Source organism: Pocillopora damicornis, chromosome 10 (assembly GCF_964200805.1).
Source record: "Pocillopora damicornis chromosome 10, jaPocDami1.2, whole genome shotgun sequence".
Lineage (NCBI taxonomy): Eukaryota > Metazoa > Cnidaria > Anthozoa > Scleractinia > Pocilloporidae > Pocillopora > Pocillopora damicornis.
Genome location: NC_142679.1, coordinates 18,450,955 through 18,468,900, shown reverse-complemented (window position 1 = coordinate 18,468,900; position 17,946 = coordinate 18,450,955). Strand labels below are relative to the sequence as shown.

At 39.0% G+C, this 17,946-nt stretch overlaps 3 protein-coding genes and 1 pseudogene across 4 annotated transcripts; 2 read left to right on the top strand and 2 right to left on the bottom strand.

The window, feature by feature from the left end:
• Positions 1–32: 32 nt before the first annotated feature.
• Positions 33–9,339, bottom strand: LOC113684346 (uncharacterized). 2 transcript variants are annotated; one of them, XM_089183878.1, is made up of 10 exons: positions 9,201–9,339; positions 6,375–6,479; positions 5,920–6,089; positions 5,386–5,430; positions 4,483–4,663; positions 3,734–3,881; positions 3,199–3,292; positions 2,904–3,103; positions 2,199–2,350; positions 33–1,666 (listed from the first exon to the last, which is right to left on the bottom strand). In XM_089183878.1, exons 2-10 carry the CDS (start codon positions 6,458–6,460, stop codon positions 1,063–1,065), a joined length of 1,680 nt encoding a protein of 559 aa, XP_089040004.1. In that variant the 5' UTR covers positions 6,461–6,479; positions 9,201–9,339; the 3' UTR covers positions 33–1,062. The 2 variants fall into 2 exon arrangements, with proteins under 2 accessions (XP_089040004.1, XP_089040003.1); XM_089183877.1 differs by lacking the exon at positions 9,201–9,339 and adding an exon at positions 8,341–8,550.
• On the top strand, positions 9,123–10,122 carry LOC149039233 (uncharacterized; annotated as a pseudogene).
• Positions 10,123–10,557: 435 nt separating this feature from the next.
• Positions 10,558–14,946, bottom strand: LOC113684335 (nucleolar protein 12). Its single transcript, XM_027201690.2, has 6 exons — positions 14,795–14,946; positions 13,805–13,910; positions 13,275–13,323; positions 12,627–12,778; positions 12,174–12,256; positions 10,558–11,257 (listed from the first exon to the last, which is right to left on the bottom strand). Exons 1-6 carry the CDS (start codon positions 14,860–14,862, stop codon positions 11,095–11,097), a joined length of 621 nt encoding a protein of 206 aa, XP_027057491.2. The 5' UTR covers positions 14,863–14,946; the 3' UTR covers positions 10,558–11,094.
• On the top strand, positions 14,860–17,744 carry LOC113684336 (centromere protein M). Its single transcript, XM_027201691.2, has 6 exons — positions 14,860–15,035; positions 15,146–15,225; positions 15,341–15,439; positions 15,555–15,634; positions 16,283–16,374; positions 17,430–17,744. Exons 1-6 carry the CDS (start codon positions 14,964–14,966, stop codon positions 17,577–17,579), a joined length of 573 nt encoding a protein of 190 aa, XP_027057492.2. The 5' UTR covers positions 14,860–14,963; the 3' UTR covers positions 17,580–17,744.
• Positions 17,745–17,946: the final 202 nt, after the last annotated feature.

Sequence of the window (17,946 nt, the reverse complement as noted above, 5' to 3'; positions counted from 1 at the left end):
GGGGAGGGGATAGAAAGGAGAAGCAAAGGATATGACGTACCAGTGTTTTATTGGTTCAGTTGGTAAAAAATATATTTAGGAAAATCTTTACGGTATACCGCTATTAGTTAGATACCGGTCATGCAATGAATACTGTACAAATTTTTTGAAATAAGCTGATGTAGGGAGGAACTCTTCTACGCGGCGGAATGATCTTGTGGTTTGATATGCATAAATGAATCGAAAGCGCACGAAAACGCACCAACAGAAGCGCACCGATATGCTTACATTCGGCGACACGCAGTCATTTGAGTTTATCGCTTTACGAAAACAGGCTGAGTTGCAGTCGAAACGTCGCGATCGTAAGTTGATACTTATTTTGTATCCTAAGTAGCCTGCGTGGCAGACGTTTTTATGTTGTGCTTTACGGTTTTGTAGGGGATGAGTGGCGAAGCCGCGATCTGTCCCAAGTCTCTTGCGGCTTCGCAGCCCATCGCATTTAGCGCGCCCAAACCGCTAGTTACGTCAAGTAATTTAGTGTCATCAACTGAGTTGATAACGTAAATTGGCCATCGTAAAGAGTTTACAAGCTCACGTTTCGAGCGTTAACCTCGAATGGATGGGCTTTCATTCATTGGCCACTTTTACGGTGGCCAATTTTCGTTATCAACTCAGTTGATAACACCAGTTTCTTTAGAAACTTACCCCTTTATCCGCCAGTTACTTAGGCTATACATATCACAAGAAAAACGTGTCAACGTTCTTTTCGGGAGGCGACACCAATTTTTCACTAAATTAAAAGTTAAATGCCCAAGGCTAATTTCAAAACCCTAACTTTTTAATCTAACCGTTATTGCGTCCTGGAGATTTTCTTTTGATTTCATAACTCTGAACAGTGCAAAACCATTATAGAGTCACAGTAACTTTTGGTGAAACCGTGGGAGGTGTATTCTTCCGTAGGCGAAGCGACGCCGGGCGAAACGGTCGCTTGGCAAAACGACCAGCTACTCTTATCTCTATAAACTACGATGAACAAGAAAGACGTCATTCATAGAAAAACCCTTGGCAAAAAAATTACCAAAATCACCACAAACCTGCGAGATTAATTATAAAGGAAAGTGCGTAACAAAGCCCCAGCCATATTGAACCTACAATGACATTCTTACAAATAATTCCCATATTCTTGGGAAATATGTAAGTATTGAAAAACAAGGTCTGGTGAAAGAGGACATACGACACAGCGACATAAATCACACTCGCCAGCATGAAGTTCAACATGGGATAACTCGGGATGTATATCAGCAGTTGTTGTGCGTTGCCGATCATGTAGATGTGAATCTGAGACAGATACGTCTCCAGGGTGATTTTACCGAGCCAACTAAACAAGCCCAGGTAATGCGAGCGGAGGACTGGGTGCAAGTTTCTGAACCACAAGTAGATGACAATTACAATCCACGAGGTGAAAGGGTGAATGGTCATGTAGTATTGTCTTTCCTGCATCAAAACGAAATGAAACCATAACAACAGCACGCCAAACAACGCTAAAGTGATCCACACTTTAAGAAGCAAGGCCAGGTGGTCCCCTCGGCGATTTTCGTGCTTTTTTTCCAAGTATTTAAGGAACTGTTCAATGTACGGGTAGTTATACGCGCACAGCATTCCCACCCATGTGACACAGTGGTCCAACCTGAAAGAGGGCATGGTGCTTTAGATAGTTTGGTATCCTTAATTTTGGGAGTGGAATATCAATAAGAAATTTGGATTGCTCTTTGTTCACTAAAAAAACGTTTTCACGCAACAGGTTCGTTGCGTGAACGAAAGGATTCGAATCAAAGAGTTCTTCTCTTACAAGACTATTTTGTATTAGTCTTCACCGTCCTTAAGCAATTGCGGAAAACCCTTTGGAAAAGAGATGTACGTTTAATCGGCCAAAACAACCTCAACACGGTGATACGGCTAATAATAAAACGTCGTAAAAAGTCCTCGAGGCTTCAAGGTCAATTTAACAACATCAACAGTAGAAGGAGGATAAGAGGATATCTTACCAGCCCGATTTTAGTAGCGTAGTGGTTCGAGCGAGGAAGCGCGCAAGATGCTGGGATCTCCGCAGACCTCTGGCACTTCCGCGTCGCTCGCCAGTTCAAATCTTGCAGGCTTCACCGCTTTTATTACATTGCTAATCAGAAACAAGGGACACGTCTCTAGAGATATGTACTTACGTGGAGCGATAGACCCAGTATCGCAGAGTACCTTTGACATTTAAGATAAACTGGAAAGGCCAGAACACTATGTACGAAGCCCCGGGTATATCGAATATCAATAAGTTTATAACCAGGTAGATTGCAAATTTAGCTGCCATGAAGTAACGATTCTGTGAAGAAAAACAGCGTAGGATCAGTGCTCAATCAAAATCCTGATGAGATCAGGCATGTTGTTATCTTCATAATTCTTCATAATATAATTACATCTATATTCACGATTACTACCAAATTCACTCCGTATATACTAAAGCAGTGGATAGCGTTGAAGGCGCGCTCCACTCCGAACATCCTTTGCTATTCGCCTCCGAGCAACTACCGCTGGATTTGTGCCGGAAAATAATATAATGGTTGCAGGTCTAATGAGTGAAAATCATCTTTTTGTGTTATATTATCCCACTGTCTTAGTATTTATTAAAACAGCTATTCACCTCAGTGTCGTTGGCTAGCGGTGGATATTTGTATCGCCGCTTCTCGGCTGGGTAAACATCCACCACTGGCGACCTCCACTGAGGTGAATAGTTTTTAATTATCTGGCTGGGCATCGGTCCGTATTTAACTCACGAGAAAGGAGTTTTTACTCAATTTCAATGGAGAGGAATACAATGATGGATCGCAACTCTTGTCCATATATGGCCTCTGTCGTTTGCAACCTCAGCTACTCACCTTATTGTAAGACTTGAACACTGCCATCATGACGTAAACTGTGATGAACCAATAGGTGTGCATGGCACACACGTAATAGCGGACGAACTCGTTGTTGGTGACAGCCATCACCATGAAAACCAAAAAGTTGAGACGAAACATCATCCTTAACAAGCGGAACAGAGAGTAGTCCTTCTTTATCCAGAAATACGAGAAATTACCTGAGGTCAAAAGAAAATATAAATCTATTCCTATAAGAAATATGGTGAAGAGCTCGGAAATAAGATAGTCGAAAAAGAGAAAGATTCTTTTTTACCAAATCCTGTCATCCATACGTAGGCAGCAATGTAACATCTTATGGAATTGAACACTTCTTGAGCATCAAAATAGTGATACCACACAAACTGCACCTGTAACCACGACACGTACAACAAAATATGTGATTAACCGCAATTATTTCTCTGCGGTGTTCTTTTGATGCAGCTTGGAATCAGAATCGTGTTCTCTAATTAAAACCCGCTAGCCGGGTTCAGTATGTTTTGTTCTAGGCAGAGTCGGCAATTTTTAGGATACAATGACAAGACTAGACAAGACAAGACCGTTTTCAGCGAGGAGTTAGAATCAGTTCTGGGAAAGCAAAAAAAAAATATCAGGGTGTAGCGTATTGCATAGACCTCCGCTTGCTTTGCAGTTTCAGCTTAGGCTTTCATTTACCTATGTCGTTGTTTTTAGCATCAGCCAAACTGACGCTCGTTTATACTCATTTCTCGCACGCCAATTAAAAGTTTTCATCGAGGCAATACACGCAGTGCGTCATAGGAAAGGATTTCATGATGGCAAGATTCACTGACCTGCATCCATCCTTTCCACTCTTCTGTTTGATCTCTGTTGACAAGCTTTTCAGGTGTTTTTCGAATAGTGTAAACGAAGGCGACGATGACTAGAAGGGCGAACAAAAACGTGAACATGTCTCTGGAATACTGCTTTTGAGTCTTTGGCCTGAAAGGATAAACAAATTTGAAGGTTTCCAATGGTTATTTCCCTGGGAAACGGGCTACTCTCAGTATAAAACAAAAATGGCAAGTTATACCTTTTATGTAGTGCTGACCCACTTTTTGCCCAAATTGATTATCTGATCTTAGAATCGTAAATGTAACCATTGGCTCTCGGCCTAGGAGCTGTTACTGAGAAGGCCCTTTTTTTTAATCTGTTTAGTTTGGCTAACAGTGTAGCTTAATGTTTACGTTTTAACTACGCGAACTAGTCACGTCATCAGGTCAAGTAGTAAATCGCTAGTGTTTTCTTTCTTCCTGTTTATTTGTTTGTTTTGTTTTCGTTGTATCATGATTTATTTTCCGCAATTGTTGCTCGCAGTAAGACCGAATTCAAACCCCGATGAAAAAGTAAATGCCAGTAACTGCTGTTGACATTCAAACAAATGTCACTTCCTTATTACAGAACAAACGTAGCTTGCATTCACGCAATGAATCTGGAGTCGTTTGTGACGCTCGTGAAAATCCAACTACTGTACTAATGAACACTTGAAGAACCTGTGGTAGGGAAAAATGTAAACAATTTTATCCATCTCCAGTTCCCTTACCAGATATGTTGATAGTCGCACAGCCAGAAATAAAGCATAATCACTCCAAAAATCACAGCTTTTGCTAAAAAATCTTCGAAAGATGGCTGATCCGGGTCTGTCTCTAGAAGTTTCTCAAATGTTCCTCGGTTGCTTTGCCCCGCCTCTGTTGCGTCGCCGCGGCCAAATCGTGATACTGAGGCTAAAACGAGAATTAAAGTCGACTTCAAATGACCCACAGTTAGCTCGATTCATACGACGTGGGATTTTTTTTTACTTTGCCTGTGATTTAATAACCTGTATATTGTAAGCAGAGGGTATTAAAAAAGTTGAAATGTTCCTCCTGGGGTAAGGGCTATCCACCAAAGTACTTTTAAAGGTAGGTCTCGCTTAACAAGGTCATCATTTTGTCGACTTATCATTTCCCAGTCTTTTATCGCCGTGCGCGCGGTACGGAATTACGGGGAGGAAGAGGGGATGGGGGAAAGAGGGCGAGACCTCCTTTCCCTCTTGTCTACCCATAACACACGCCCCTAGGCTGCCCGTATTATGGCGGTGATTCGGGAGAGGCAGGTGTTGCCACTCCCGCGATAGACCGCTGAAAGCTTTTGAAAGCGATAATGATATTTGGGATGCATGTTATCATCGTTCTCTGTACGTAGGCGACCGCAAAAATGATTTCCCCTAGCCTACTGCTTTTTTCTTTTCGTAGCTGCACTGCTCAAAAAACCCTCAATGCCAGCTACGCAACTGCAACCTCGTTTCCAGTGTCCACGCTCTTCCTCCCTCGAGGGAGGAAGAGAGAGGACCCTGGGAACAAGGATCCTCTTTTAGTTCCCAGCGTCCACTCTCTTCTTCTCTCGCAATTTCCACCACTAAAGCAAACATTATCTAAACTGAAGACTCCAGCGTCATTGTACTTACGTGATTTGGAAACTGGATACAATGATATCAAGACATTTTCCTTCGCTAAAAACACGAGAAACAAATCGTAAGTTACTATCTAGTTTCATCTAAATCGCTCAAAAATAGAGTTCTAAAGCGTGACTTCACGTTACCATGGCGCTGAAATATTCAATTCCAAACAACACGGATTATCTCTTGCGCGTGGTCAATTAGCCATTGTGTTGAGGTCAATACATGTCAAGAACATAAGATTTGAGGGAAAGGAGGTACATAATCACTGTCTAATAGATTACGAGGGAATCGGTTCAAATTTGAAACAAGTGACAGGGAGCATTGAGGAAGAACGAATTTTTCCAATTGAAACAGAGAACTGAACTTACTAATAGTGTTTTTTAATTGTCACGTGGTGAAGTTGCGGATGCTAGTGAAAGTTGCGTGACATATTTGGACGAAAAGAAACGCAACCCTTTAGTTTAGTTTCCTAGCGTAACCATTTCACCGCGGTATGTTAATGAAAAGGTTTTTACATTAAATCATGTGGTATTCAGCTACCCTTTTCGTCTCCCTCTGCCTCTTTATCTTCCTCTTCATTAGCTTTTCTCTTGTCTCGCCACTTCAGAATGTAACGCTTGGTTTTAAGCATAACCCACAGAAAGATGATGGATAACCAGAGACAGAACAGTGCCTTTTGATGGATAGTTATCGGGCGCGTCGGTTCGACCCTAAGAAAAAGAGGAATTTCAATTGACATCAAGTTCCGAACGTGAACATCTTTTATGTTTCATTCTCAGTCACCTCTAAAGACGCCTTTAAGCATAAGCATGATAACACATAAGCATGATTTCATACGACGATGATTGCGAGTCAAAGCACAAGAAGAACTTATTACATTGACTTTTTTCGCAATTTTTCACGCTGATCGGGGTGATATGGTATTGCAACCTCGTTCCCAGGTACTTAGAAACTGCAGCCTGCTAGCCTGGATTTCTCACTAAGTTTAAGCTTACCTTCCAAACGTTTGTATGGAGTTTAGGTAAATGTTGTGCTCTTCGTAATGAACAGCAGCGCTATCCTTGTAGATAGCTCCACCCATTCTTGCAAATTTCCTGTTGCTAAGAGTGGGGAAAAGGAATTTTTATTAGCATTATAACACTTTGATTTAACTCAGGAATCACCTCCAACTTCGTGCACACTTTTAATTTTTTAGTCGAGCAATGGTAAGGCGCTGGGAACCATCCTGTAACACTCGTTGCGTGCGTAGTCGGTACTATGATATATAGTGAGCTTGGTTACCGTCTTTTCCGAGACAAGAAGCTGCATCGGTGCTACGCTTGCTGTTGTCCATTTCGCAGCCTTTGTTTGGTCTAGTCACACAACGTCCCCTATTTCCCGTTTGAGAGAAAGCGCGTTGCGTGACGAGACCAAATAACGGTTGCGAGCGGACTACGCATACTGCCGTTCCTCCAACAGAGAGAAAATCAAAATTACTCGTCTACAATTAGTTACCTCAAAAATATAATTCCGCATAATTTTGCTACGAAAAGCATACTGAAACTCTGTTGTACCTCTAGCAGACCCTAACTAACGATATATTGCGATCTCGTATGAGTGAAGGTACATAAATCAAGAAGTAGGGATAATATTTCAAAGACGGCTCCTAATTCATTGGTTAATGTCGACCTGGACCTTGCCTTGTGTCTGTGAAATTTACACGCAATTGGGTTGAGCCCAAAGTAGCTTAAAGCCACTTTAATTCGTAGAAGAAGTCAAACGCGAGAGAAATGCGTGGAAAACTCAACATTAGTAACATTTAGTTCTCAAATGTGCCCAAAATTTCTGTTTAATGTCATTATTTGTTTACAGCCCCGTGATCCATGACATTATTTACAAGAAAACAATACCCTAACACTGTGATTGGTACAGGATATTCAAATGCTATGTTTGTGCAAGATACAAACCCTAATACAGCAATCTGATTGGTGCAAGATACATACCTAAATGCGGCGATCTGATTGGTGCGAGATACATACCCTAATGCCGCTATCTGATTGGTGCGAGAAACGTACCACTCTATACGCTGACATAAAGTTGTTTTTTTCGGTAAAAAAATAACTGAAAAAGCACTATTAATTTCATATTGTCTTACTTTCGTGAAATTTACGGAGCATTTTAATTTTAAAGAAATGAAAAAGAAAGATTAAAATTGCACAGACACCGTCGTTGTTTGGGGCCATGACCAAAGGCAACGTTGGTAGTTTAGGATTGTTACCGTGACCTCATAATCTTCATCGTATTAGAGTACATGAAACTTGATTAGTAAACCATTAGTTGAGTTAGTGAACGCTTTGGATATCCTCCTAAGAATTAGAGCCGTGAATATTGGTACGTAAATTCCTTTCTATTGTTTCCCTTTTCAATATCGTGTTATATTTCTTAAGTGCATCGAATCAGTTAGCGTTCTGTGATCTATTTTCCGTTCACCTTTTGTTTTACATGAAAAAAAAGAGAATAAAGTTAATGAATGCGACAACATGCGTTTATTCAGATTATCCAAACCAGTCACGAAGACTTAACAAGGTAGCCCAGGTAAATATTGTTGTTATCGCCAAGATAATTAGTTGACTCATAATTTTTTTATACGCTTTTTCAAATTGAATTGCCGGCTCGTTACGATTTTTGATCTTTTTTTGAAAAATCAAAGAAGCAAGATTTCTCGTGAAGAAAAATTATAGGCTTAATTAATAAAGGCCTTTTCAGAGCAGGTGACCAAACCGGCTGCCATAAGATCACTGAACCGTTTCAACGTTTAAAAATTCACTCTTCGTAATGATAATCACACACATATACACAAAACAAAGCTCTGTCAGCTGTCGAAGTACAGCCGAGAACACCATGGTATCTACAAGAGCAATGGGTTGATATACCTGTTATTAACAAATTTCTTAAATTTGACGTACGCGAAAAGTCACTTACCAGTAAGACGGTGGGATAAAATCGAACGGAATTGAAGGACTTCCTAGATATTTTTCTCTGATGATGCCTGGCCTCAAAAGCCAAAGTTCTATATGTTTTCTCGTACAGAATTAAGACCCTAGGTGATGGTCAGATATCTTCATGTTACCATTCAACTAAACGCATACTCTTGCAAAAGACAAAACATCAGTAATGTCTAATGTGTCTCTGACTAGGTCTCACTAACAATTTGCCAACACATTTAGTAAATTACGTCATTTTAGTCAATAGAGGTATTCTTTATTGACACCCTGAAACGGCTTCATCTAATGTGTCTTTTGGAACAGATAAAATAAGAGATAAGGAAAAAAACTCAAGATGAAAAATCCGGCAAACTTTGATTGGGAATACTGGCAAGAAGCTCGAAGAGTCTGAGTGACATCGCTTACAATTTGGAAAAGAAACAACAAATTACGGGAACCCAAACAACACTTTTTTAAAGCAAATGGAGGCAACTCAGAAAGAAAAGATAAAAATCGCTAATTAACAAATGGTAACAATCCTTTAAAAAAATTGAAAAGAGAAGGTCGCGAAAAATTCAGGTCAGATTCAAAGGGTTAGTATTTTCCTGCGTTTGACTTGGTTATTAGCAGGAAAATATGCTCTCATCGGTATCTTATGTTTTTTAGGCATGTGCGCTTGTATGTGGGCAATAAGCGGGGGTATCAATTTGCTGTTCCAGCGTTCGGGTTATTTTTGTTTGTTTTTGACGTCTCATTGTGCGTGTTTTCTTTCTGCCTTCTTTTGCGGATGTTTTCAATTCTACAATGTGGTTGCCTCTTCGGGCTGCTGGTCTCCAGGGATCTCGTGTTTTACACTACCTTGCAAGTTTTCTCTCGGATGTTGCGTTGGCTAGTAGAGTACCCCGAATACTTCATCCAAGTATTTCTCTTCTTACTGAGATGGAAGTCTTGGGCCTGAGAACATGGCTTGACAGTTTTTCCTGCATCTCCGTTTCACTTTGCTATTTATTTGCGTCATTTAATGAATGAGGCAAGACAGCATCTCCCTTAGAGTCAGCAGGTCATAATATTGCCTGGTTAGACCAGTTAGGTGGCGAGTATTCTTGCTGGTGCGCAGCGTTTGCTGGTCCATCACACATTAAAGAGAGAGCCCATCACAGCCTTTCAGTTAAAACAGTTAGTTGCCTGCAAGGCGCACTCGATGGCCTCTTTGTATAATATTGGTTTGGTTGTTATTTGCTTGCTGGCTTTTGCCACCTTTTTCAGATTTGATGAGCTTGCTAAGCTTGTTCGATCCGATGTTAAATATCGAAAATGACATGGTAAAGTTATTTATTCAATCAAAGTAAAACTGATCAGTATAGGGATGGAGCTTTGATTGTAGTTAGTAGCTTCCTCTGGGAAAGCAACTTGTCCGGTTGCTTTAATGAATCGTTATTCAGAAAGAGCTGGGCTTTCCTGCGTTAGTCTTTTGTTTTGCCACCTTGCTAAAACTAAATGTGGTTATATGCCTAATAATAAAGGTTTAAGCTATTTGCGGTCAAGATAATTGGTGCTAGAGGCTTTTAAAGATATTGTACCGGATATTTCTGCCATTGGTACGCATAGTCTTAGGAGTGGCGGTGCTACTGCTGCTGCAAATGTTGACGTGCCAGACCGTCTTTTCAAGCGTCATGGCCGCTGGGCTGGTAAATCGGCTGAGGACGGGTATGTTCAAGATTCTTTATCTTCACGTTTGTCGGTTTCTAAGTTTTCTCGTGCGTACTGCTTTTTAATTTAATCTATCTCTTTAGTTGGTCTTGCCCGGGGAACTGTTGTATATGGGGTACAGCTAGCCTAGGGTTTTCCTCCTAGGTGCAAGTGGACGTACGGGGAGATTTTTCACCCAGCCGTTGTTCCACGACCTCATGTCAGTTAGCTTGCGGTTCAGGTCTTTGGAGCTGAGTGTTACATGGATTGTATTTTTTTGTTTAGTTTTACTTATATATTACTTTTCTATGATACGTTATATATCCTGTAATCTTTTCGGATTACAAACAGAGCGCTTGGCTTGAAGCGAGCTGCACCCTAGGGTTGTGCGTGTTCTTTTGTTGGGTCAAACTGAGAATCAGAGGAGAGTTGAAAAAAAAAAAACGTAAACGAAATGTGTTTAACTTTTTCCGAAAGCAATCTGCTTTGTATCATTCGGTCTAATTTTGTACATGAACACCACGTATCGCCTTTTAGTGTTTATTTGAACTACTTCTGTTATTAAGTTTATAAAATCCATTAGAATTCAATGATCATTGAGTTTCCAATTGTTGAAATTTCCTCCTTGAAATTGCTTGTTATTATTTATTACAATATAGAAAGAGGAGCATGACACATTATCGCCTTGACCTATTTTTCTTTTCTTTTACTGCGGATGTACACTTGGAGAAGTGGAATAACCTCGCCACATAATAAAGGCACAACTACTTGTTCCGGGAAATCAGCGAAGAAACGGGTCGAAGAATGAATTGTAGGTATCGATTCCTAAAAACCTTTGCCATTGAAGATGCTACAACAGCCTTTTTTCCTTTTCAAGAGTAAAGAGTGAAAAGTAATCCTTTAGTTATCAGATTGGTCGAAACCTTTTCAAGGATTTTTAAAATTTGCACCCTCTACATCAATCGGGCATGTGCAGCACTACACCATGCCACGACGTAGACATCTGTTCCTGTTGACTTTCCTCTTGGCCATAAAACACCATTTACAACCTGGGTTGTTAGAGTCAACTCTTCTTGAAATGTTTTGATTTGTGGTGAGAATGAACTTTTTTTCTCTTGTTATTTTTCCCAGATGGCCCATTCTGGTGGTGGTCACTTTTCTTACTTGATGTTCCTCTTCTTCTTCTAGATTTCTTGTGTGTTTTTTGCTGATGTTTGGGAGTGGTTCTGTGCATGTAAACAGTTGAAGAAAGTCTCATCGACAGTTACAATGCAGTTCTAGACTACTTCTCCCTTTGTGTTGTTCTTTAACCCTTTAACTCCCAAGATCTCATTGGTAATTCTCCTTACTGTCTGCCAAATGATTCTCATCATGTTAGTTTGGAGAATTTGGTATTGGATCAATTAGTAATCCCATAATTGATATTTTCCTTTTAATCTCATCACTTGCCCACATGATATTGTATAGATATTGTAAGGAGAAATTCTGTCTTGGTCACTCATGGGAGTTAAAGGGTTAAATACATGTATGTAATTAAAAATCAGTAGAAAACATTGATATAAAAGAACATAATGAAGTTCAGCTTGAGAAACTTAACAGTGTCTACCATGAGTGACCAAAACAGAGTTTCTCCTAACAATACCAATACATTATCCTGCAGACATGTGATGAGAATACAGAAAATAATCAATTAGGGGATTATTAGTTGAATACTAAATTCTCCAAACTCCCATCATAAATCAAAAACTGCATTGCTTACAGTAAGAAGAATTCCTACTGAGATCTTGGGAGTGAAAGGGTTAAGCTCATGTAGAGTTCCTTTTTTTGGGTAAGTAGAGGGGAAAGATTACTTTCCTGATGTGGAAATCTAGCCCCAAAGATAATGACTGCCCTGAAAATTATGAATTTCCCAAGATCATGACTGTCCCAAAGATGATGACTGCTCCAAAGATGATAACACCCCCAAAGATGATGACTGCCCCAAAGATAACAACTTCCCCAAAGATGATGACTGCCCCACAAATGATGACTGTTTTAAAGATGATGACTGCCCCAAAGAGGACAGTGATTTTTTTGAGGCCTTGTAACACCTCTCCCAACTTAGGAAGACATAAGATATAAATACAAATAAGTTAAACTTACTTTTCTGTCATTTTAGCAGAGGTTTCATTCTGTTTCTCTAAAGGTGAACTATAAAGTTGTGATGTTTCTGTTTCCATCAACCCCTTTAAAAGAAAAAGACCAAAAAATGCTAATGATGAATAATTTAAAATCTAATTCAAATGCAGGTTAGGAGGAACAAATGATGACTAACTGAAGGTTCTAGACAGTGATACAACAAACAAAATCATGGGGACCAAGAATTATTAATTATTATTATTATTATAAAGGGGGTAAGTTTTTAAAGAAACTGTGGTGTGGCATCAGTGAGGCTACTACAAGATAATTTGGTTTTACCAACTTACTTTATAATGCAAATTGGCCATCAAAGAGATTTTCTTAATAAGCTAATTGATGATATATTATCAATTGCAATGGACGAGAGACCTGACTGTACTTTGGACATTGATTAATATGTTAGTATCTATCATTTACTTTGTTGGGTCCAATACATGTAAATTTTCCACCATCCAAGTTCACATCACTGATTGTAGTAACTGTGACAACTTGCTCAGGATGTTCATAAGTTGCATCAACTGCTGAAGGTGCCTCCTCTTCCTCATTCTCATCATCTGATTCCAGAGCCTCTGAAATAAGTAACTAATAGTTTATGATTCCAAACTATAATTCTTTTTGCCAAAATAAATGGATTATCTGCACCCACCATTTTCAGCCACTTGTTGTCAAGCTTCTGATCAAATATGTAACCAATCCACTACAAAGAGATCACTAGGGTGATGAAGACTGTGAGGTATGGTCAAAAGATATGTTTTGTTTCAAAATTTTAGACCTTGTAACAAGAATTATCATTACTGAAATAATATTTTTTAAGGTGGTGGCCTACTGACCCATAGTTTATCCCAATGTCTATAGCATTAAGTGACCAGAGGTATAACTACTCTCCCTGGATGAAGTGCCAGTCCATCCAAGCTTACCTTTCAAAAATTCTCAGACATTCCCTGAAAGTTACTGCCTGTTAGTGCTGATTAATAGACTGGCTGGAGAGTGTCTTTGTGAATTTGAAGTCACTGATAACTGCATATAGCATAAAAAGTCTTCAAATCCCATTTCTAAAATTCTTACCTAATTCTTTTCTGTGTTTTTCCATTTGTTCAATCAAGCTCTTCTTTTTCTACACAAGGAGATAAATACACTTTTAGAGCTTAGAACAGTTTTCCGTCTTACCTCTAGGGTAGTTGAGGATATAAATTATCCTTTCAGCTTCTGTACACTTTTAGTCAGTTGGTTCTGAGAATTGAAAAATAATCTATTTTGGGATATTACCCTCCAAGAGAAACAAATAATATCAGGACAGGCCAATGAAGAAGTGCCTATAGTCATCAGTCAGGAAAATCAACCCTCAATTCAAATTTCATGGGGCATTCTACAGAGGCCATCAAAGTTACCTAGTACACTTTTGTTAGTCAGACACAGTTCAGGACAACCAAAGCTTGGATCAATATCAGTATCTGGGCAACTGCCCACCTACCCCTCCCCTAACCCAACAACAGTCTATTGATGACAAGTTAGGGTTAATGTTGGGTTAGGGGAGGGGTAGGTGGGCAGTTGCCCAGATACTGATATTGATCCCAAAGCTTTTGCAACAAACTAACCTCTTGTTTAAGCTCTTTTCTTCTTTCCTTTTCCTGCTTCGTCAATTCTTCCATGGCCTTCTTCCTTCGTTCATTTTTCCTCTTGTGAAAACCAAGAAGATACTCCCTACAGATTGAGTATGAAAATCAGATAAAATACTGACCATGTTCTGAAATCTTCCAAGGCTGTTGGAACTTCAATAGTGTTTGCAAGGTGTCAGATTTTTTAATCTTGGGTAATACATGTAATCATACAAATAAGGATTGTGTTGGTATTTAAAGCTGTAAGTTCTGTGCAAGGTATGATAGTATTTGTTGTGCTAATTGGTAAAACATGCATTTTTTACTCAGCTGTGCTTTGCTTTCTGTTCTATTGAAACATCATTACAAGTAAAAACACTAAGGTATTAAAACATTGATCATTCCTATGCGTGACCAAGACAGAATTTCTCCCTGCAATATCAAGCCAACAAATGATGAGAATAAAGAAAAATATCAATCAGGGGATTATTGGTTGACCCAATATCAAATTCTTCAAACTTACATCATAGGAATTGTATGACAGACAGTAAGGATAATTGCTAATAAGATATCGGGGTTGAAAGGGTTAGGATGATCTAAAAGTGTGACACTGTGAATGAAATTATTAAAGTTAAATAAAATAATTAGTAGAGCTAGAAGGGTTGTTCACTGACCACTTAGTATAACACTTCACTACACGTAACAACGACACAAAATTATGGCCCAAACGCCTTGTTTCTGTGCGGTTTTGTACTTTAAGCACTTCCTGAAAATTGAATCAGCTGAGTAGGTATGAAAGCTGATCGTCTCCTTACAACAAAAAACGATAAAATGAAATATAAAATTCAACACGTGCCAAAACTAAAATACAGCATGAGCAGTAATTAAAGGTTCTTAAATTACTTTTTGGTCGATTAAGAGACGAATTAGTGAGTACTTAGGGTCAAGGAGAGTTAATACTCGGGATCACTCAGCCAATATTCTAAATACCTTCGAGAATTTTCATCGAATACAAGGACCTTCTTCTCTTTCCTGTGTTTCTTCTTCTTCGCCGCCATCTTGAAAAGACTACCACTGGTAACGTTTTCGAGTATCGCAGGCGTCAGTAGGACGGTCGTTCCCAGTTTCTCTACCTCTGGGGCGCGAAACTCAAATAAAAATGGCGGATTTAAACGTAAACATACTTTCCCGGTTTACAAAGCTCCCAGACAGGAATCAAGCGACTGTTTTGGTAAGCTATATGGATCTCACTTGAATATTTATTTTTACTTCCCTGCTGTCGTATGCTTTGAAACGTTCAATTTGCAAATGAACATGCTCTTTTCGACTTTTTACAAACAGTTTGTTGGGGTGAAGGGTGTCGGAAAGCACCGATTAGCCAGATCTATGCTTGGTTTTCATGCGGATTTCTCGGTTCAGATGTAGGTTGAGTCTTTCCTTCTCTTCTTGTTCAAGTAAAATTTCTGTGAATTAATTAACTGCTGTATATTCTTTACATGCAAAAAACAGTAATGGAGCAGTAATTTTGTTTCACAGTCGAGTTGCAACAAGTCTTCCTTTGCCTGAAGATGCTGAAAATAAAAGACCCAGAATCGATTTCGTTGTGCTGTTTATTGATCTAACTAATACTCTGAGGTAATTATGAGAGAAATTTTAAAACTAGCTCAGATCAGTTCTGTTTTCTCTTAGATTTTCAGGCAGCTCTCAGAGCCTAATTTATAATAACAACGATTTGTTTCTTCTCCACAAGCTTGGAGACAATAAGATCATCCGTGAAGCATCTAGACATTGATTACTTCCTGGGACACTGTTGCTTTGTTGTGACTCAAGGTAAGCTTATATTTACCAAGAACTTCTGTTTAAGGCAAAAAACAGGCAGGCATTACTTAGCTTATGCGTTGATCAATTAGAATCTTCAATACCCCCCCCCCCCCCCCCCGGCAACCCCCTACGTTCAAACTCCTGCGCCTTAGGGCCAAAATTGTGTTCAAATTCCCACCCAAGTTCTGGATTTAATCAAAAGGCAAGATCAGCAACCCTGACTAATTCTTGTCAACCCTTTCTCCTAAGCCATCTGCTTTCTGCTTGTGAAAGTTAATTTTTTTACCTTAAAACACCCCCATATCAAAAGTCAAAACACATCTATTCAGCTGGGAAGACTTGCCAAATCTGCTTCAAATTGCGCACCCCAGTCAGGCAAGGTTCAAATTCTCTACCCCCCCCAGGCATGGATGATAGACAAATAACTATGGGTTGCCCTGAAGGGAGGATGTTGAAGCTTCAAATTGATTGGCACATCATTGGGAATGAAACTAATATTGACTAGTGGTGGCATTTTTGCAATTTTTTATACAATTTTGCACAGGTCTTTTATAATTTGTAACTTCAGTAAATGTGGGGGGTGGGGATGGAGGTGGGGTAAAGACATGGTGCAGAATTGAACATCTCCAGCATCTCTGATAACTTCTTGTTTTTTAGCTAAAAATGAAGCCTTGCATGCATTCAGTATCCAGGAGGTAACAAGTCTTGCAGACAGTTATGACTCACCTTTAATTTGTGCTGACATGGAGGTGAGCATTAAAACGGAATTTTTAATAACACAGCACACTGAGATGCAAACAGATGAAACTTATTTGTGTGTGCTATATGTAAAATAATATCTTTTAAACCACATAAAATGACTAATTGAAAGTGAGTTGAAAATTATTCATCTGCCCAAGCCATCAAGTATGGGTTCATCAACTTCAGAGTAGGTTACCTGCAAACCAAAAAATTTGAGAAAAACTGGGATTTAAATGTGCTATTTGAAGAACCAGTAATGAAAAACTCAATTAACCCTTTAAACCCTAAGAGTGACTAAGGTGTGATTTCTCCTTACAAAAATACAGCTGAATCATCCATTAAGATCGCGAGAATAAAAGAAATATGATTGCCGACATTAAAAGCATTGATTGTTAAGTGAATTCTCCTTGTCAGTGACAAAGGAAATGTATAGAGAAGAGTATCGAGACTATGGATACTGATGTTAGGGTGTAAAGGGTAAAGTGGATATGGAAATGATGTTACTCAGGTTCAAGTATCCTTCACAGTAATTCTTTTGAATGCTTCCCTAGGTTTGCTCAATGAAATCCCAAAAAGGGCTGCAAAAGGAACATTCAGTCTCCTATGAACTTTGAAGCATTAAGGGAGTCCCCTTGAAAACAAGTGGCATAGCAACAGGAGATTTTGAAAATGTTTCTTGATTTAACCCTTTCACTCCCAAGATCTCAATTATAGTAATTCAGTTTTCTGTCTGCCTTACAATTCTTATGATGTTAGTTTGAAGAATTTGGTATAGCATCAAGTAGTAATCCCTTAATTTAAATTTTTCTTTATTCTCATCACTTTTCTGCTTGATATTGTATTTTAAGGAGAAAGTCTGCCTTGGTCATTCAAGGGAGTTTAAGGGTTAAAGTTCTGTTGCTCATTTTCTGATTGATATTTAAGTCCATTAGAAGAAAATTTTATAGTCATATGACTCTGATCATGATTATTTCACTGTCAAAGTATCAGTCCTTGAGAACAATATTTTTCAGGACTACCTTACCTTCAAACATCACCCTTTTATTTTTCCCTCCAAATGCAGAAAGAGGAAGACAGGAAATTCCTGTCAAGAAAACTTCTTCACCTCCTTGAAGTATCATGTGGATTTTCTGCTGATGTAACAACATTATTACTGGACACAACAAGGAAATCATTTGTGTTTGAGGATGAACTAAATGATACAATGGAGTAATTTTGCTGAAAAAAAGGAAAAAAAACTGACTTGTTGTTCACCAACTTCCAGCTGACAGTAGCTAAATGCCTGTAAGACTGTAATAGATTACAAATGCAAGCTACGTGTACTATCTACTCTGCTTTATTGTGAAACTCAGAAAAATTTAACACAAGAAACTTTATTTAATGGTGTGTCATTGCCTTGAGGGAAAAAACAATCCAATAGAAGTGAGCATGAAACTGATCTACAGACAACCATGATAGCTATTTTCAGAGGTTTCAACTAAAGCCAGTTTCTGGTGGTCAACTGAACCCTGTAAGACCTGTCACCACTGTCTCTTTTGTTGGGGTTTTGCCTTAATCAATCAATCAATCTGTTCACAATA

Excerpts from the sequence above, each read along its gene's own strand:
- LOC113684335 (XM_027201690.2), bottom strand. The coding sequence starts at position 14,862 with ATGGCGGCGAAGAAGAAGAAACACAGGAAAGAGAAGAAGGTCCTTGTA. Across the intron at positions 12,257-12,626 it reads CATGTATTGGACCCAACAAA|GGGTTGATGGAAACAGAAAC; the intron begins GTAAATGATAGA and ends TTTCTTTTAAAG. Across the intron at positions 11,258-12,173 it reads TCTGCTAAAATGACAGAAAA|AACCACTCCCAAACATCAGC; the intron begins GTAAGTTTAACT and ends TTACATGCACAG.
- LOC113684336 (XM_027201691.2), top strand. The coding sequence starts at position 14,964 with ATGGCGGATTTAAACGTAAACATACTTTCCCGGTTTACAAAGCTCCCA. Across the intron at positions 15,036-15,145 it reads GGAATCAAGCGACTGTTTTG|TTTGTTGGGGTGAAGGGTGT; the intron begins GTAAGCTATATG and ends TTTTACAAACAG. Across the intron at positions 15,635-16,282 it reads TTGCTTTGTTGTGACTCAAG|CTAAAAATGAAGCCTTGCAT; the intron begins GTAAGCTTATAT and ends CTTGTTTTTTAG.
- LOC113684346 (XM_089183878.1), bottom strand. The coding sequence starts at position 6,460 with ATGGGTGGAGCTATCTACAAGGATAGCGCTGCTGTTCATTACGAAGAG. Across the intron at positions 6,090-6,374 it reads TCCATACAAACGTTTGGAAG|GGTCGAACCGACGCGCCCGA; the intron begins GTAAGCTTAAAC and ends TCTTTTTCTTAG. Across the intron at positions 3,882-4,482 it reads TGCGACTATCAACATATCTG|GCCAAAGACTCAAAAGCAGT; the intron begins GTAAGGGAACTG and ends TTATCCTTTCAG.